The 16,842-nt window shown below is 42.7% G+C and overlaps 1 protein-coding gene across 2 annotated transcripts in view; it reads left to right on the top strand.

The window, feature by feature from the left end:
* Nucleotides 1–10,624: 10,624 nt before the first annotated feature.
* Nucleotides 10,625–16,842, top strand: part of DIAPH3 (diaphanous related formin 3) — a 522,354-nt gene continuing 516,136 nt past the window's right edge. For both annotated transcript variants that reach the window (XM_066380803.1, XM_066380804.1), the window contains exon 1: nucleotides 10,625–10,967. In XM_066380803.1, the coding sequence (XP_066236900.1) occupies nucleotides 10,788–10,967 (180 nt within the window). In that variant the 5' untranslated portion in view covers nucleotides 10,625–10,787. The remainder of the gene's footprint in view (nucleotides 10,968–16,842) is intronic.

Below are 16,842 nucleotides of genomic sequence, written 5' to 3' on the forward strand. Positions count from 1 at the left end.
ATGTCTTCCCCTCCCGCAGCCAAAGCTCCACTGGAGCAAAGTTGGCCAGGTCATGGAGGATGGCCCCATGGCCCCTGCCTCAAGTATTAGAATGGCTCCAATTTCAGCAGAGCAACAGCCCAGAGGGGCTGAGCATAGCCCCCTGGTGGGCATGCGGGATGGATCCCAGTTGGGCGTGTGAGGGAGTCTGTCTGCCTTACCCCCCACCCTCCGCTTCTCACTTCAGAAAAATACAAAAAAAATTTTAAATAAATAAATAAACTTATTGTGGTGATCATTTTGCAATATACACAAATATCAAATCATTATGTTGTATACCTGAAACTGATATTATACAACAATTATATACAAATAAAAATACATTTAAAAAAGTATACTGTAATCAACAGCAGCAAATGAAGTTATTATTATAGATTATGAATGAAGATCTGACAGTATAAAATTCTCTGGTAGCCTGACCTGTGGTGGCGCAGTGGGTAAAAGCATCGACCTGGTACACTGAGGTCGCCGGTTCAAAACCCCGGGCTTCCCTGGTCGAGGCACATATGGGAGTTGATGCTTTCTGCTCCTCCCTCCCTTCTCTCTCTCTCTCTCTCTCTCTCTGTGTGTGTGTGTGTGTGTGTCTCCTCTCTCTAAAATAAATAAATAAATAAATCTAAAAAAATGTTTAAAAAAAAATTCTCTGGTAACCTGTGAACACAGTTTCAGGATAGTATGTACACAGAGCTTGATTTCACTGGAAATTGTAAACATTTCAGTCATCATCAACAAAATGGTAAGAATGTTTACTTGCTAAATATTGCAACTAATTATACTTTATCCTCTCATAACCAATAGACACATCAATACATTAATCATACCAAATTGACAAAACAGGTTTTAGTCTCTTGTATTAAGATGGATGCAAGCAAAAATTAAACACAAAGCAAATAATGCGCACAAATGAATGTCTTTAGTAGGGATCTCAATAATGACAGGTTTTATGTACGTTCGATTTCATAGAATGTCCTGAACAAAGCAATTCACCTGATGATAAAAAAAAAAAGCAAACATATTTGGTGATGGGAAAGAGACACAGATGAAAGAAAAACAAAATTTTAAATTGTCTTTTGGGCACCATAGAATTCTTATAGCTTATTTACATGTATTTTTAGCTTTGAGAGACATAGTTACCATTTGCTATTATCAAATTACAACCCAAGTGACTCATCAAATTATATTTGGGCATTAGTAATTGTGTTTTAGTGGGAAAGACTTAAATGATAATCTTAGTCTAGTAATTAATTTTTTTGCTATTTATTTCAAGTGTTGGGAGTGCAATCTGGTAGTGACATATAACACTTTCAACTAAACCTTAGTTAAGCGTCTCACACTAATAGGAATATTCCTGCTCTCTTTTAAATGGCTCTATCATCTACAAACATGGGCAGATTAATTTTCTAGTCAAAACATCCTGGGAAACAATTAAGCATGACATTAAACTGTGGTATACTAATTACATTCCCCATGAAGAATTTCTAAGTGAACTTACAGCATAAGACCCTAGAGAAAAAAATATAGAACATAAACTGCTTAAATGTATTGTAAGAAAAATCACATATCCATATAACAATTTTGTTTTCATTTTGCTTTACATTAGCTCTGTTCTCCACAGTGCTTCATTACGGAGGCAAGGCTCTCCTTGACCTTGCTAATCAGGTTTAATTTTTTATATATTTTTAAAGATTTTATTTATTGCCTGACCAGGTGGTGGCACAGTGGATAGAGCATCGGACTGGGATGCAGAGGACCCAGGTTCGAGACCCCAAGGTCTCCAGCTTGAGCATGGGCTCATCTGGTTTGAGCAAAGCTCACCAGCTCGGACGCAAGGTTGCTGGCTCAAGCAAGGGGTTACTCAGTCTGCTGTAGCCCCACGGTCAAGGCACATATGAGAAAGCAATCAATGAACAACTAAGGTGTCACAACAAAAAACTGAGGATTGATGCTTCTCATCTCTCTCCGTTCCCGTCTGTCTGTCCCTATCTATACTTCTCTCTGACTCTCTCTCTCTCTGTCTCTGTAAAAAAAAAAAAAGATTTTATTTATTGATTTTATGGGGGTGTGGGGATGAGAAATATTGCTTCACTCTAGCTGTTCATTGGTTGCTTGTCATATGTACCTTTACTAGGCAAGCTCATGGTTTCAAACCTGCAGCCTCAGCATTCCAGGTTGACGTTCTGTGTCACCACAGGCCAGGCAATCAAGACTTCTTTTTTTTTTAAAGGTGTTAACAGCTATGTCAGTGTGCAATATGGCAAAGGGAAGTACTTAGCTCTATTGTGAATATTTATCTAAAATGAATATTTGCTTTTTACTGGAATACTACTCTCTTTGGGAAAAAAAAAGAAAAGAAAAGAAATGACCAAACACAAGTAAGGGGAAAATACCACTTAGTAAGGATCAGAAAACATTTGTCTGTAAAAGACCAGATAGCAGATATTTTATGCTTCACAGTTCATATGATCTTTGTCACAATCACAATTCTACAGATGTAGAGCAAAAGCAGCTATGGACAATATGTAAAAGAATACACAATGCTATATTTTATTTATAAAAAATAGACAGGATATCCAAACCACGATGAAATACTACTTCACACCCATTGACATGGCTAGATTTAAAAAGTCAGGAAAAGTTCGGCCCTGGCCAGTTGGCTCAGTGGTAGAGCGTCAGCCTGGTGTGCAGGAGTCCCAGGTTCGATTTCCGGCCAGGGCACACAGGAGAAGTGCCCATCTGCTTCTCCACCCCTCCCCCTCTCCTTCCTCTCTGTCTCTCTCTTCTCCTTCCGCAGCCGAGGCTCCATTGGAGCAAAGTTGGCCTGGGCGCTGAGGATGGCTCTGTGGCCTCTGCCTCAGGTGCTAGAATGGCTCTGGTCACAACAGAGCAAAGCCTCAGCTGGGCAGAGCATTGCCCCCTGGTGGGCATGCCGGGTGGATCCTGGTTGGGCGCATGCGGGAGTCAGTCTGACTGCCTCCCTGTTTCCAACTTTAGAAAAATACAAAAAAAAAAAATTAAAAGTCAGGAAAAGTGATAGTTGGCGAGGCTGTGGTGAAAGTGGAACCCTCACGCCCTGCTGGAGGGAATGTAAAATGGAGCAGCCACCGTGGAAAAGGCTGGTGGTTCCTCAAGCATAGTTACCACAGGACGCAGCAACTCTTCTTGTATATATCCAAGAGAAATGAATATAAGTACACATAAAAACTGGTAGGTGAATATTTACAGCAGCATTATTTATAATAGTCAAAAGGTAGAAACAACCCAAAGTCTATCATCTGATGAATGGATAAACAAAATGTGCTATACCCACACAATACAATAAAATATTACCCAGCCCTTTAAGGATATTTGGGAATGTTGGGAAAATTAGGGGTGACATCCAGAGTAAGGGTCATTATTACCTATACAATGTAGTTACCTGACACACCTTGGTAAAGGTCAGTAATGCTGCTATACATCCTACAATGCACAGGACAGCCTCCCACCCCCTCCCCAACAAAGAATTATCCAGATCCAAATATCAGTGCTGAAGTTGAGACACATACATTATTAAGGTGACCAACTTTTTTACAATGAAAAGGAGAACAAAAATTGAAGAAAACAATATCATAAATAAAATAAAAATTTTATTCATTGCAACAAGAATACACTATAATATGATATATGCATAATAAAACATTTGTAATATTTTATGTTGTAATTATGTTTACATGCCTATTATTTTTAATAATAATTGTAACAAAAAAGTACTCATTTAGATACAAATACGTCACTTCACACGCAATGGATCGCCTCTGCATTGATCAAATACGAACATTTACAGATTTGTTTTCCAATATCAAAATGGAGAACATGTAGGAGGACACTTTTCGAAGGAGGGTGGAACTTACAAAAGAAGGACTGTCCTCCCTAAAGGAGGACGATTGATCACCTTAACATTATAGAACTATATCAGTGATCATTCTGGGCATATGATTTGCTTTTTTCACATCTAACATTAAATTGTAAAGCAGCAGCAATTTAAACCAAGACGGGCAGTCATGTGGAGAGTGTGGAAGGAGCCGTGCCTCAGACTGTGCAAGGGCAAGCAACACTATTATTCCCTGTCATCGAGGGCTTGGATTGAGAGTGCAAAGCCAGATAATCATTCTGACACCTTGTCATTAGTACAAAATACTATACAATCTGTACATAGTGAGCTGTACCTCCACTGTGGTCAGGTGCTAAAACAATGGTGAAAGTGGCAATGTTACATCAATTAGGTTTGTAATTACATGGTTCTTGTGTTAAACCACTGACCACTTGGAAAACGAGCATGACCACTTGGAAGAACTGCTTTTGTAGTTTAACTTGAAACTTAAGGAGGAAAGCAGTGGATTCCTTCTTCCTAGTTCTTGCCTCTGTATTACTTTAAGGGAGAGAGGAGAAATGCATGTGATAAGAGAGATAAAAGAAATTGGAAACATAGATTTTATTACTCAAAATTAAGGAAAAAAAATACACTTACAGGCATCCTAGAAGAATTATCCACTTTTTTCCTTACATGGACTTGGTAGCGTGCTGTGGTCTCAGTGCCAATCAACTGAGACTTTCTGGAGGAATGAGAAGGAGGAGTTAACAGAGCTATCTGTAAAGTTGCTATATTTCTGTTAATTTTTATATTTTGTTAAAAACTTGATATGACAATTCCAATAAACAGAAAAATACAGAAAATAATTAAATAGACACAAATATACCCACGACTAAGATTAAATATGTTAACATTTTGTTACATTTACTTTAAATCTTTCTCTTTTAATACATAAAATATTTTTAGATACTTTATTTATAGTTACAGCTCTAATTCCTTGCTCTTTCTTTCCTTCCTCTCTGGGAGTAGGTGAAGTTGTTGTGTATATTTCTTTTTTGTTTTATTACACACACACACACATACACACACACACTATTTATATATATGTAAGCATATATACTTATGTGGGTTTGTTTTTTTTACAGAGACAGAGAGAGAGTCAGAGAGAGGGATAGATAGGGACAGACAGGAACGAAGAGAGATGGAGAGAGATGAGAAGCATCAATCATCGGTTTTTCATTGTGACACCTTAGTTGTTCATTGATTGCTTTCTCATATGTGCCTTGACCGTGGGCCTTCAGTAGACCGAGTAACCCCTTGCTCGAGCCAGCGACCTTGAGTTCAAGCTGGTGAGCTTTTTTTCTCAAACCAGATGATCCCACACTCAAGCTGGCAACCTCAGGTTCTCGAACCTGGGTCCTCTGCATCCCAGTCCAACGCTCTATCCACTACGCCACCGTCTGCACCACCATCTAGTCAGGCACTTACGTGGTATTTATCTTTATTTGAGATTTACCCACCTGTAGACCTACCTATCGTATTGTACTGTATAATATACCTCCATGCATTTTATTCTTCCCCTGACTGTAGAATGATTAAATAGTTTATATTTTGCTATTACAAAGTATTCAATAAATATTTTTGTATGGGTATCTCTGGGCTTCCCCAGGGAGAAATCTACACATGGAATTGCTGTGTCACAGGATCATGCACCTCTGCCTTTACAGTCTATTACTAAGTTGCTATCTGAAATAGTGACACCAGTTTTGCTCTCCCATCATCTATGTAGGAATTCCTACATCTTGGCCAAAACTTGGTAACATGGAACTTCATAATATTTCCCAATCTTATGAAGATAAAGTGGTATCTTAAAAACTTATTTTTATTTTTGAAAAATTGATTGGGAATGATACAGCTCTTCCTTCAAATTTTTACAGTTTTCTTGAACAATCATTGAGTGAGTTCTCACAAGGACTAAATTAGTAATTGTTTGGATGTGAAGACTAAACAGACATGATAAAAGAATGTATTTCTGGATTCCAAACTTCCTTAGGTGTGCCTGTTGTCTCATTCAACTTTGTCCTAGCACTATGTGCCCAGCCTGACACAAGGTAACATTTCTAAAACTGTTGACTCAGTGGGGTATGATCTCCTTGTTGGGGCATCAGAGAAAGGGGCAGTGCATGCTCTTGTGAGGTTTAAATAATAAACATATATAAAAAAGCATTTTAAAAACATAAAACTTTTTTTTTTCTTTTACAGAGAGACAGAGATAGAGTCAGAGAAATGGATAGACAGGTACAGACAGGAAGAGAGAGAGAGATGAGAAGCATCAACTCTTCTTTGCGGCACCTTTGTTGTTCATTGATTGCTTTCTCTTATATGAGCCTTTACCAGGGGGCTACTGCAGAGCGAGTGGCCTCTTGCTCAAGACAGCGACCTTGGGCTCAAGCCAGCGACCGTAGGGTCATGTCTATGATCCCACACTCAAGCCAGCAACCCTGTGCTCCAGCTGGTGAGCCTGTGCTCAAGCCAGGCCGGCAACCTGGGGGCTTTGAACCTGGGTCCTCCCCATCCCAGTCCGACACCTTATTCACTGCCTCCTGGTTAGGCTAAAAATACAAAACTTTGACAAAGATATTATTTTTACAGGTGCATTGCAGTTGCAAAGAATTTCTATAAGAAAAACTGCAGAGTGCTCAATGTAAAGCTGGAAAGTTGTAAAGCCAGTAGCCACAGCCACCATCACAGCCTCCTGGCCCATGCAGGTTCGCATTTGATTAGAACAGACGGTAATGAAACAAATAGAGCCAAGACTGGTAGGGCATTAGCTTTAATCCTATCTCGCACCCAGTGGGCAAGAAATACACACAGTGGGCAAACACTTCTCTTTCCATTCAGGGCTTCCAAAGCCACTGACTTATCTGAGTTTCCTAGAACCAAAGGTTTCTACCTCACCAGCCTCACTCACCTCTGTCCCTCATTTCCTTTTCTCTGCACAAACTCTGTGTAAACTGGCTTTTCCTTCAGCACTTCGCCATCTTGACTGCTTCTCCTCTCCTCCACATGGTCTTTCTCTGCTCTCCTCTCTAATGCTAATCTCAGGAACCCAGAGAGAGACAGCTCCTGGTCAGCCCCATTTTATAGTGTAGAAATCAAAACCTTTAATCCAATATACAAACAAGGAAGTCTCTGATACTGTTGGTCAAATAAGTTTGTAAATATGATATATATGTTTGTTCACTTATAGTTTGCATTGGGTGTGGGGGACAGGCTGTAAGCAGGCAGGATCCATATAGCCTAAGGCAGCGGTTCTCAACCTGTGGGTCGCGACCCCGGCAGGGACCCCTGTGTTTTGGTCGTTCGACCCCTGCCGGGGTCGTGACCCACAGGTTGAGAACTGCTGGCCTAAGGACTAGTTTATTTATTTATTTATTTATTTATATTTTTCTGAAGCTGGAAACGGGGAGGCAGTCAGACAGACTCCCGCATGCGCCCGACAGGGATCCACCCAGCACGCCCACCAGGGGGCGATGCTCTGCCCATCTGGGGCGTCGCTCTGTCGTGACCAGAGCCACCCTAGTGCCTGGGGCAGAGGCCAAGGAGCCATCCCCAGCGCCCAGGCCATCTTTTTGCTCCAATGGAGCCTCGGCTGCGGGAGGGGAAGAGAGAGACAGAGAGGAAGGAGGGGGGGGGTGGAGAAGCAGATGAGCGCCTCTCCTGTGTGCCCTGGCCGGGAATCGAACCCGGGACTTCCGCATGTCAGGCCGACGCTCTACCACTAAGACAACCGGCCAGGGCCAAGGACTAGTTTTAAGACTAAGAATTTCCCCACATCCTTGACTGTTGCATGGTGGGGTGGTGCACTGTCATGAGGAATCCCATTATGCCTCAGATAAGTGACTTTGTATCAGAGACTTACTTGTTTGTATATTGGATTAAAGGTTTTGATTTTTACACTATAAAATGGGGCAGAGGAGCCCATGCTGGAGGAGAGCAGTAAAAGGCCACGTGGAGGAGAGGAGAGGAGCCAAGATGGCGGAGTGCTGAGGGAGAAGTTAGTTTGTGCAGAGTTTGTGCAGAGAGAGGGAGATGGGGAACAGAAGTGAATAAGGCTGGTGAGGTAGAAACCTTTGATTCTAGGAAACTTAGATAAGTCAGTGGCTTTGAGAGCCCTGAATGGAAAGAGAAGTGTTTTTCCATTGTGTGTACTTCTCGCCTGCCAGGTGTGAGCTAGGATTAAAGGTAATGGCCCACCAGTTCTTGGCTCCGTTGTTTCACTACAGTCTGTCTGAATCAAATGCAAACCTGCATTGGCCAGGTGGCCGTGATGGTGGCTGTGGCTACTGGCTTTACAGATACAAAGTCACTTAGGGTGGGAAAGGCTTAGTCTTAAAACTAAGCTTTAGGGTATAACGACCCTGCCTGCTTACAGCCTGTCCCCCACACCCAATGCAAACTATAAGCGAGCAAACCTATATATCATATTTACAAACTTATTTGACCAACAAAAGTTAATTATAATAGCTCCTGCTTATTATACTTTTGCATGCCACTGACATGAGAAAGAGAAGAGCACTCCTTGATATCAGGGAACTAGTTTGACACACACAGCTAAGCCTCAGTGTTTTTAGAAGCTAGGCTGACACAGTTGTTCTTCTTATGGACATAGACAACCTTACAGAACTCCAACATCAGATAAAGTCACTCTGACTGTTGAAGGGAGACAGAACAAGACTAACAAATTTGTCTTAGCACAGACAACAGCAAGGTTAATATGCAAATAACAAAATACCAAACACCTCCCTCTTCCTGTTAGTAGGAATGACTGCTCTTGCTTTGTCAGTTACAGCTTTAGCTTCATTCTTTAGCCTGCCATCCTTCTAGATAAGATTTATTAAGATACCCTATCACTGAACTGTCCCCATACTGGACAGCACCGGAATCCAGAGTAACCCTCCCCACTGTGCTTTTGAGGGGTCTTCCAAAATTACCTAACCAAAGCCCTTTCTAGCACCCTCTTATTGAGAAAGTCCATATTTTCTCATAGTGCCTGTTCTCATTCCCTGAGAGTAACAAACTCCACTTGTTCAACTACATGTTTCTCCTGGTGGTCTCTGATGGAAGGGGCTTTCACAAACATTTCTAAGAACTTTATATACACTATATCATTTAAGCCTGATAATACTGCTGTTTGTTAGTCATTATTATTATCCCCCTTTCCAGATGTAAAGACAAAGAAAGTTTAACATCATCTCCAACATCACAAAGCTACGACAAGAATAAAATTTGCATCTTGGTCTAACACAGTGGTCCCCAACCCTTGGGCTGTGGACTGGTACCGGTCCGTGGGCCATTTGGCACCGGTCTGCAGAGAAAGAATAAATAACTTACATTATTTCTGTTTTATTTATATTTAAGTCTGAACGATGTTTTATTTTTAAAAAATGACCAGATTCCCTCTGTTACATCCGTCTAAGGCTTACTCTTGACGCTTGTCTCGGTCACGTGATACATTTATCCATCCCACCCTAAAGGCCGGTCCGTGGAAATATTTTCTGACATTAAACCAGTCTGTGGCCCAAAAAAGGTTGGGGACCACTGGTCTAACAGGCTTCAAGACATTGGGAACTATTCACAGTTCTCCTGACCTCGCTGTTCTCCTGGACTTTTGCCTAATGATGAAGTACTTTGAGGACAGAGACTGGCACAGAAAGTGTGGTAGAGTAAAAACAAAGAAACATTTAAAAAAAGGGCAAAACCCAAAACTGTAGTGTCAAGATTTAGTTGGAACTAAGTCCTATTTTCTGAACCTTAGTGCTAATATCCCTAGAGTGCTAGAGTTGTTTCCTGAAGCCAAATCAGGACTGCATGTTTACCAGGATCTTGGCCCAACCACGCCCAGGTAGTCAGGAGATGGATAACTTAAGGAAGGAAAGGATGACTTTTAAACGACAAAAAAAGCACACTTATGAGTGGGAAAACTGTTTTAGCCTTGTAACTTGACCTTTGGTATAGACAAGAAAATTTTTTTCAAGGGTTTAGCTCAAGGTCCTTCATTATATGTCTGTGAAATGGTTTTCAACTCCATGCTCGCCCCCCTCTTGGCCTTGCCCCTGCCTGGAATGCCTTTTGCCTGATTGTCCCGCCACTCTTTCCTGCCTGAAGTCTACGCATTTTGTTTTAAGGGTCTAGGAACCACATTAGACTGTCAGCTCCAAAAAGGCGTGACCCAGAGCTCTCTGATTTTTGGTGGAGCCCTGTGCCACCCTAAAGGTATCTCTGCACCTAGGCAGTCAGCAATCGCTCAGTAAATATGCCGAGAAAGCACTTTTTTCGAGCGTTGGGGGCACCGGTTGTCTCCCGCCTAGCACCTGGTGGGAGCACAGACCCTAGAACTACTTTTCCGAGGGGCGCTCGCACAGGCCTCCCCAGACCCGCAGAGCGGTTAGCAGATGACTTCACATTCCAGAGCTGCTCAAACGGTGGTGCAGGAACCCGTTCTCCAAATTCCAAACAAACCCAGAGTAGCGACTCAAGCAGGGTTGAGGCTTCGCCCTTCCTAAGCCCGACTCCACCCTGAGCGGTTAAGGTAAGTTGCCTGGACCCCAGGAGGTCAAAAGGCGGACGGCGCAGCCAATCGCATTTCGCTGTGCCCGGAAGGGGCGGCCCCGGGCGTGTCAGTGACCCAGCGGCGCGGGATTGGCGGGTCCCTGGGAGGCGCCCGGTGGCGGGAGTTTTCGGATATGTTGGCGGCGGCTCCGGCTGCAGCGGTTGGGCTGAGTTTGGCTGCGGGCGTTGGTGCTGGAACCCGGAGGCGAGTCCGCCCAGGATCGCGAAGCTCCTTGCTTGTGGCTTGCTGAGCGGCCGCCTTCTTCCCATCCCCGGAGCTTCGGGGAAGATGGATCGGCCCCGTACACGGCTGCACCACCCTACGCAGGGCTCTGCCGCCGGGGCCCCCCACCCCGCCTCCGCCTCGCTCCGCAGCCGCGGGGAGAGCAAGATGCTGCGCAGGAAGGACCCCCAGCACCCCCCGCCGCCCGGCGGCTCGGCGGGGCCGGGAGAGAAGCGCCCCAAGTTTGTAAGTTTCACGTGGGCTGCGGGTGGGGCGGCGGCTCAGGTCCCCGTCTCATTCTGTTTCTTGGATATGGGTGCACAGGGCCTGCGGTCTAAATTTTATTATAAGCTTCCAGAGCTGCAGTAATTTTACGTCGACCCGGTACAATTGTATTTGGATCCTCTGACATTCACTGATCAGATCACTGTGTTGCCCCAAATATCGTAGGACTGTTAAAATATATATGTATTTACGTCACCTAGATGGACGTTGCATTAAAAAATATTAATTAATTTTAGAGAGAGGATCTGGGAAAAAGACAGACAGAGACAATCATCTGTATCTGTATGTGCCTTGACCGGGGATGGAACCAGCAACCTCTGCATATTGGTAGGATGCTCTAACCAACAGAATTATCTGACTAGGGAGGACGTTGCATTTTTTTAGGTGGAACTTCACCCCCTACACTCTAGCACCTGAAGTTATGAAGTATATCAAAGTGAACTTTTAGGTATTGTTTTTCTGCTTAATATTTTAATCCAAGAAAAAAAACTTTCTAAGGTTGATAAAATTTTCTAAGTCTAAACAGCTCGTTTTAAAACTTGGGCGGGGCCATGTGGTCATTGCTAAAGAATGTTACCCTTAGATTGGAAAGGAGTCCAAGTTTTTGAAACTGGCTATTCTGATTGCTTCTCTTCTTACTTTAACACTCAAGGGGAGTATCATGATTAGTGCCTTGTAAATCTTTTTGTTGATGTCAGCTAGTAGAATAATAGGCAGTGTGATAGTTTGGTGTATGTCTGTGTAAATAAATGACTTAGAGCTGGCTGACAGATTTGGGTTGAGACCAACAGAATTGGAAATTTAATACTGGCCCCTCTATTTTACTAGGAGTATGGAAAAACATTTTTGTAATCATAGGTGAAATTTTACATTTTTGCATGTGCCCTCTGTGAACAAATAAAACATTAGGAATTTAAGTTAGGATACACAGATTAAAGGAATAAAGACTTGTTGAAAATGAGTGAATTGCTAAGTATAACAGTAAAAAGTGATAATTGAGTAAAACTATAGCAGAGTACTGAAAATAAGAGAAAACATGGATTAATTATGCTAAATGAAGCATGAAGATGCCCATAGGAATGATGAAATTTTGCAGGAGAATTAAATATGTTGTTGAGTGTTATTTTGACAGAATTGAGGAATAAGTAGAATAGGGTTAAATTGGCAATAAAAGATTCTACCCAATATTAAATGGATCCACTGGGGCAGTGACTTTTACAGTTTACTCTCTGGGTTAAAACCATCGTTCCATTTTGTCTTTTACTCCTGTGCTCCACAGTACACAAGCTGTAAGTTTTTGTGACTCGTTTTGAGCAAGGATGTAATAAACAAAGTTAAATTACTATCATGTGATTTGGGTTTAAGTCTGCTGTTTTTCATTTCTCAGGTTTGTGGAAAGGGTTTTTGTAAGGATGAATACAATAAAACAATACTGTTAAGCTCCAAAACTAATAAACACATCTAAAATATTGTGTATTTAGATAGGAGTCTTATTTGAATCATGACTTCATAATTACTTTAGAAGTAATTTAGACCCTTCATAATCTCTGACACTTATTTAGATTCTTGCTTACATGGTAATTTCTTTAGATATAGTTTCCATTTCACTAATTTTGTCGTCAGTTATATCTAACCTACTAACTTGTTTTGACTCTGAGTTTAGCAATTGTTTTTTTATTTCTATTGTTCCATTTGTTTTTTGGTTTTTTTATAGGGACAGAGAGAGAGTCAGAGAGAGGAACAGATAGGGACAGACAGACAGGAATGGAGAGAGATGAGAAGCATCAATCATCAGTTTTTTGTTGCCACACCTTAGTTGTTCATTGATTGCTTTCTCTTACGTGCCTTGACCATGGGCCTTCAGCAGACCGAGTAACCCCTTGCTCGAGCCAGCGACCTTGGGTCCAAGCTGGAGCTTTGCTCAAACCAGATGAGCCCGTGTTCAAGCTGGTGACCTCGGGGTTTCGAACCTGTGTCCTCCACATCCCAGTTCGATGCTCTATCCACTGCACCACCGCCTGGTCAGGCTCCATTTGTTTCTTTTTCAAATCTGCCTGGTCATTCTTGATAGTTTTATTTTTTATCCTTTTATTTCTTTAGGCAGTTTTTACTTGGCTCTTATTCTTTATTTGACAGTTCTGGTATGTGCACTCTTTGAACTGCCTACATGGACTTGAACTGGTTGGTAGCATGCTCTCTCCCCCTGTGTTGGTTGTTCTTTGTTAGTTCTTTGTTTCATCATACCTATTTTCCAGGAGGCCCTATTGGGGATGCTTCTGTCTGGAGATTATTTGAGTCTGTTTCCACCAGGAGCCTGGGAGGGTCACTGATTTGGGACCACTTCCCTATTGAACTAGGACTCTGAAGGGGCCTGGAGTTTCAGTCTCAGCTCTAACTCTGTTCCTGGCCCAAAGCTCAGCATCCCAACCTCAAGACTGCCTTCTGAGCAGCTCTTCCAGCCTGCCTACTTCTTACTTCTCTCAGTCCCAAACCGGTAACTCATTTTTGGGATTGAGGGTGATCTTTGAGGACCATCTCTTCCTCATGAGATCTGAGCAGTGCCTCAAAAAGTGATTGTTCTGTAGTTGAGTTTGCTGTACCGCTGAATGTCAAGTTGGTTGTTGGTTTTTTCTTGATTTGGTATGAAGTGATGTTCGCCTGAATCTCTTCAGCTCACCTCGTTGCCTGGGGCAGCTGCTTTTGAGTGGGACAAGTATTGTAGGTTGGTGATATGACTAGAGTAGGGATGATTTAGGTCAGTGGGTCCTCAACCCCCGGGCCTTGGACTGGTACCGGGCTGTGGACCATTTGGTACCGGTCCGCAGAGAAAGAATTGGAAACTTACATTATTTCCGTTTTATTTATATTTAAGTCTGAACGATGTTTTATTTTTAAAAACTGACCAGAATCCCTCTGTTACATCCGTCTAATATTCACTCTTCACGCTTGTCTTGGTCACGTGATACATTTATCCGTCCCACCGTAAAGGCTGGTCTGTGAAAATATTTTCTGACATTAAACCTGTTCGTGGCCCCAAAAAGGTTGGGGACCACTGATTTAGGTGATTAGTGATTTGCAAACTCTACAAAGCTGCAAACTGGTAATAGAACTGAGTGGTAAACTGACCACTTGCTCTTGTCTTAGTTTAAGATAGGAGTTCTGGTGTCCACTGAAACCCTGGTTTACTTTGAGCCCTTATAAAGAAGACAGATCTTTGTTTTCCACTGAATATATCATTGTGGGCCTCAGGTTACTTTTGAATTGTGTGGAATAAAAGTTTATAGTATAGAACCTCTCCCCTAGGTATGAGTAAATGGTAGAAATTAGTCTATTGTAAATGTGTGATCGTTTAGCTTTGCAATGAACCAACTGTTCTTGCGCTTTCTGAACTAACCAACTTAGGTTCTGTAGAAATATGGGAGTATTGAGAGGCTGGGGTTAGTTACTTGGAAACAAATAGGAGGCTGGGAGGACAAGGCAGGTACTTGGGTGAAGACTTTGTAAAAGTACATAGAATTCAGTAGAATCAGTAAACTTGGTACCTGCCCTAGGCAACCCCGTCAGTACCTGGATCTGAGTCCTGTTTCCTTTCTAGAACAAAACAAAGCAGTTGCCTTTCAGTGATTCTGGGAACTTCATTTCTACGTCCCACGACTGTTAGAAACACATGGTACACACAGCAGTGGCCACCGGATCCAGAGTGAGAGCAGGGTGTGTGACTTCTGCAGCAGTCTCCATCTCTAGAATGTGGGCCAGTCTTTTGAAAGGAGGCCTGTGAATTTGGTGTTCCAATATCCTTTAAAAGTTCTTACAGACTTTAGTGTAAATCTTGCATCTAATCTTATGGTTTCCATTGAATAGATTGTTAATTATTGTTTAATTATGCCGTTACAGTACCCTCAGTTTTGGTTGTGAGAGATTTTTCACCCTGTCCATGAATATCTATCTGTATGTCTACAGTGTTTGGGCATCATTAGTAATAACAGCTGTGAGAGAGCCAAGCACTTCTCTCTAGGTGCTTTATAAATATCAACTCCTTTAATGCTCACAAGAACCCTGTGAAGTAGATAGTATTAATAGCCTTGTTTGCTAGATAGGAAAACTGGGTACAGAGATTAAATTGCCTTATATCACACAGCTGCCAGTTGGTGAGACTGGGATTTAAACCCAGGCAGGCTGTCTTTGCTCTCTCATGCTATTATTGGGAGGGAGGTTTTTTTTTTTTTTTTAATTTTTAAAATTTTTAATTTATTCATTATAGAGAGGAGAGGGAGAGATAAAGAGAGAGAAGGGGGGAGGAGCTGGAAGCATCAACTCCCATATGTGCCTTGACCAGGCAAGCCCAGGGCTTCGAACCGGCGACCTCAGCATTTCCAGGTCGATGCTTTATCTACTGCGCCACCACAGGTCAGGCCTGGGAGGGAGTTTTAATCTCTAACATTAACAGTAGTTAGTAATGCCTTAACAAATATAGGATAGAATTAGCAATTTCTTGATAGGCTGGTTTTGAGGAGGAAGAGGTATTAAGTTGGAGAACTTTTGTTTATTGTGCTGAGAACTTGAGTGTAGTTGAAATCATAGTGGCCTTGATGAGATTAGTGCATGCTCACCTAATTGCCTTGGGTTTATTTGGAGGCAGCTGTGACAGGCTGAATAATGACCTCTACCCCCAAAGGTATTCCTATCTTAATTCCTGGAATCTGTCAATGTTACCTCACATAGCAAAAAAGGATTTTGCTCTCATGATTAAATTAAGGCTTTTAAAATGAGGAAGTTATCTTGGATTATTAGGATGGGCCCTGAATGCAGACATCTAAATTCTTGTTAAGAGGGAGGCAGAGGAAGCTCTGACCACAGAAGAGAAGGCCGTGTGACTATGAGGCGGAGATCGGGGCTGCAGCCGCGCACCAGAGGGCTGGCGGGCACCAGAGGGCTGGCGGGCACTGGAGGCTGGAGAGACAAGCACCATTCTCCATGGAGCCTCCTGAAGGAGACATCGTAATTGCAGCTCAGTGGGCCTGATTTTGGATTTCTGGCCTCCAGAACTGGGGGACTTGGTTTTTGTTTTAAACCACCAAGTTTGCGGTCATTTGTTACGGGAGCTATAGGAAACAGACTCTGCAGAAGGAGCTGTGAGGTGAGCATGTTGAAAGGTTTGGTTTCACGGTTTAAAAAAATATATTTGGCCCTGGCCGGTTGGCTCAGTGGTAAAGCGTCGGCCTGGCGTGCAGGTGTCCCGGGTTCGATTCCAGGCCAGGGCACAGAGGAGAAGCACCCATCTGCTTCTCCACCCCTCCCCTCTCCTTCCTCTCTGTCTCTCTCTTCCCCTCCCGCAGCCAAGGCTCCATTGGAGCAAAGTTTGCCCAGGCGCTGAGGATGGCTCTGTGGCCTCTGCCTCAGGCGCTAGAATGGCTCTGATTGTGGCAGAGCGACGCCCCAGATGGGCAGAGCATCGCCCCCTGGTGGGCATGCCGGGTGGATCCCGGTCAGGCGCATGCGGGAGTCTGACTGCCTCCCCATTTCCAACTTCGGAAAAATACAACAACAACAACAACAAAAAATATATATATAAGGAAAATCATCAGATTCATTTAAATCTCTTTCTAGTATTTTATTTAGGAAGGTTTGTGATTTGGGAGATTATAGGATAACCACGGTTTGATCCTTCAGAGTAATAGCTAGAGCTATCACTGAACCTGGTGTGCTGTATCATTTTTTTCTTTCTTTAAAAATATTTTTTAGAGAAAACTTATTGATTTCAGCAAGATAGTAAGGGAGAGAGACAGACAGGAACATCAATCTGTTCCTGTATGTGCCGTGACTGCGGATCAAGCCA

Source organism: Saccopteryx leptura, chromosome 4, assembly GCF_036850995.1.
Source record: "Saccopteryx leptura isolate mSacLep1 chromosome 4, mSacLep1_pri_phased_curated, whole genome shotgun sequence".
NCBI classification, from domain to species: domain Eukaryota; kingdom Metazoa; phylum Chordata; class Mammalia; order Chiroptera; family Emballonuridae; genus Saccopteryx; species Saccopteryx leptura.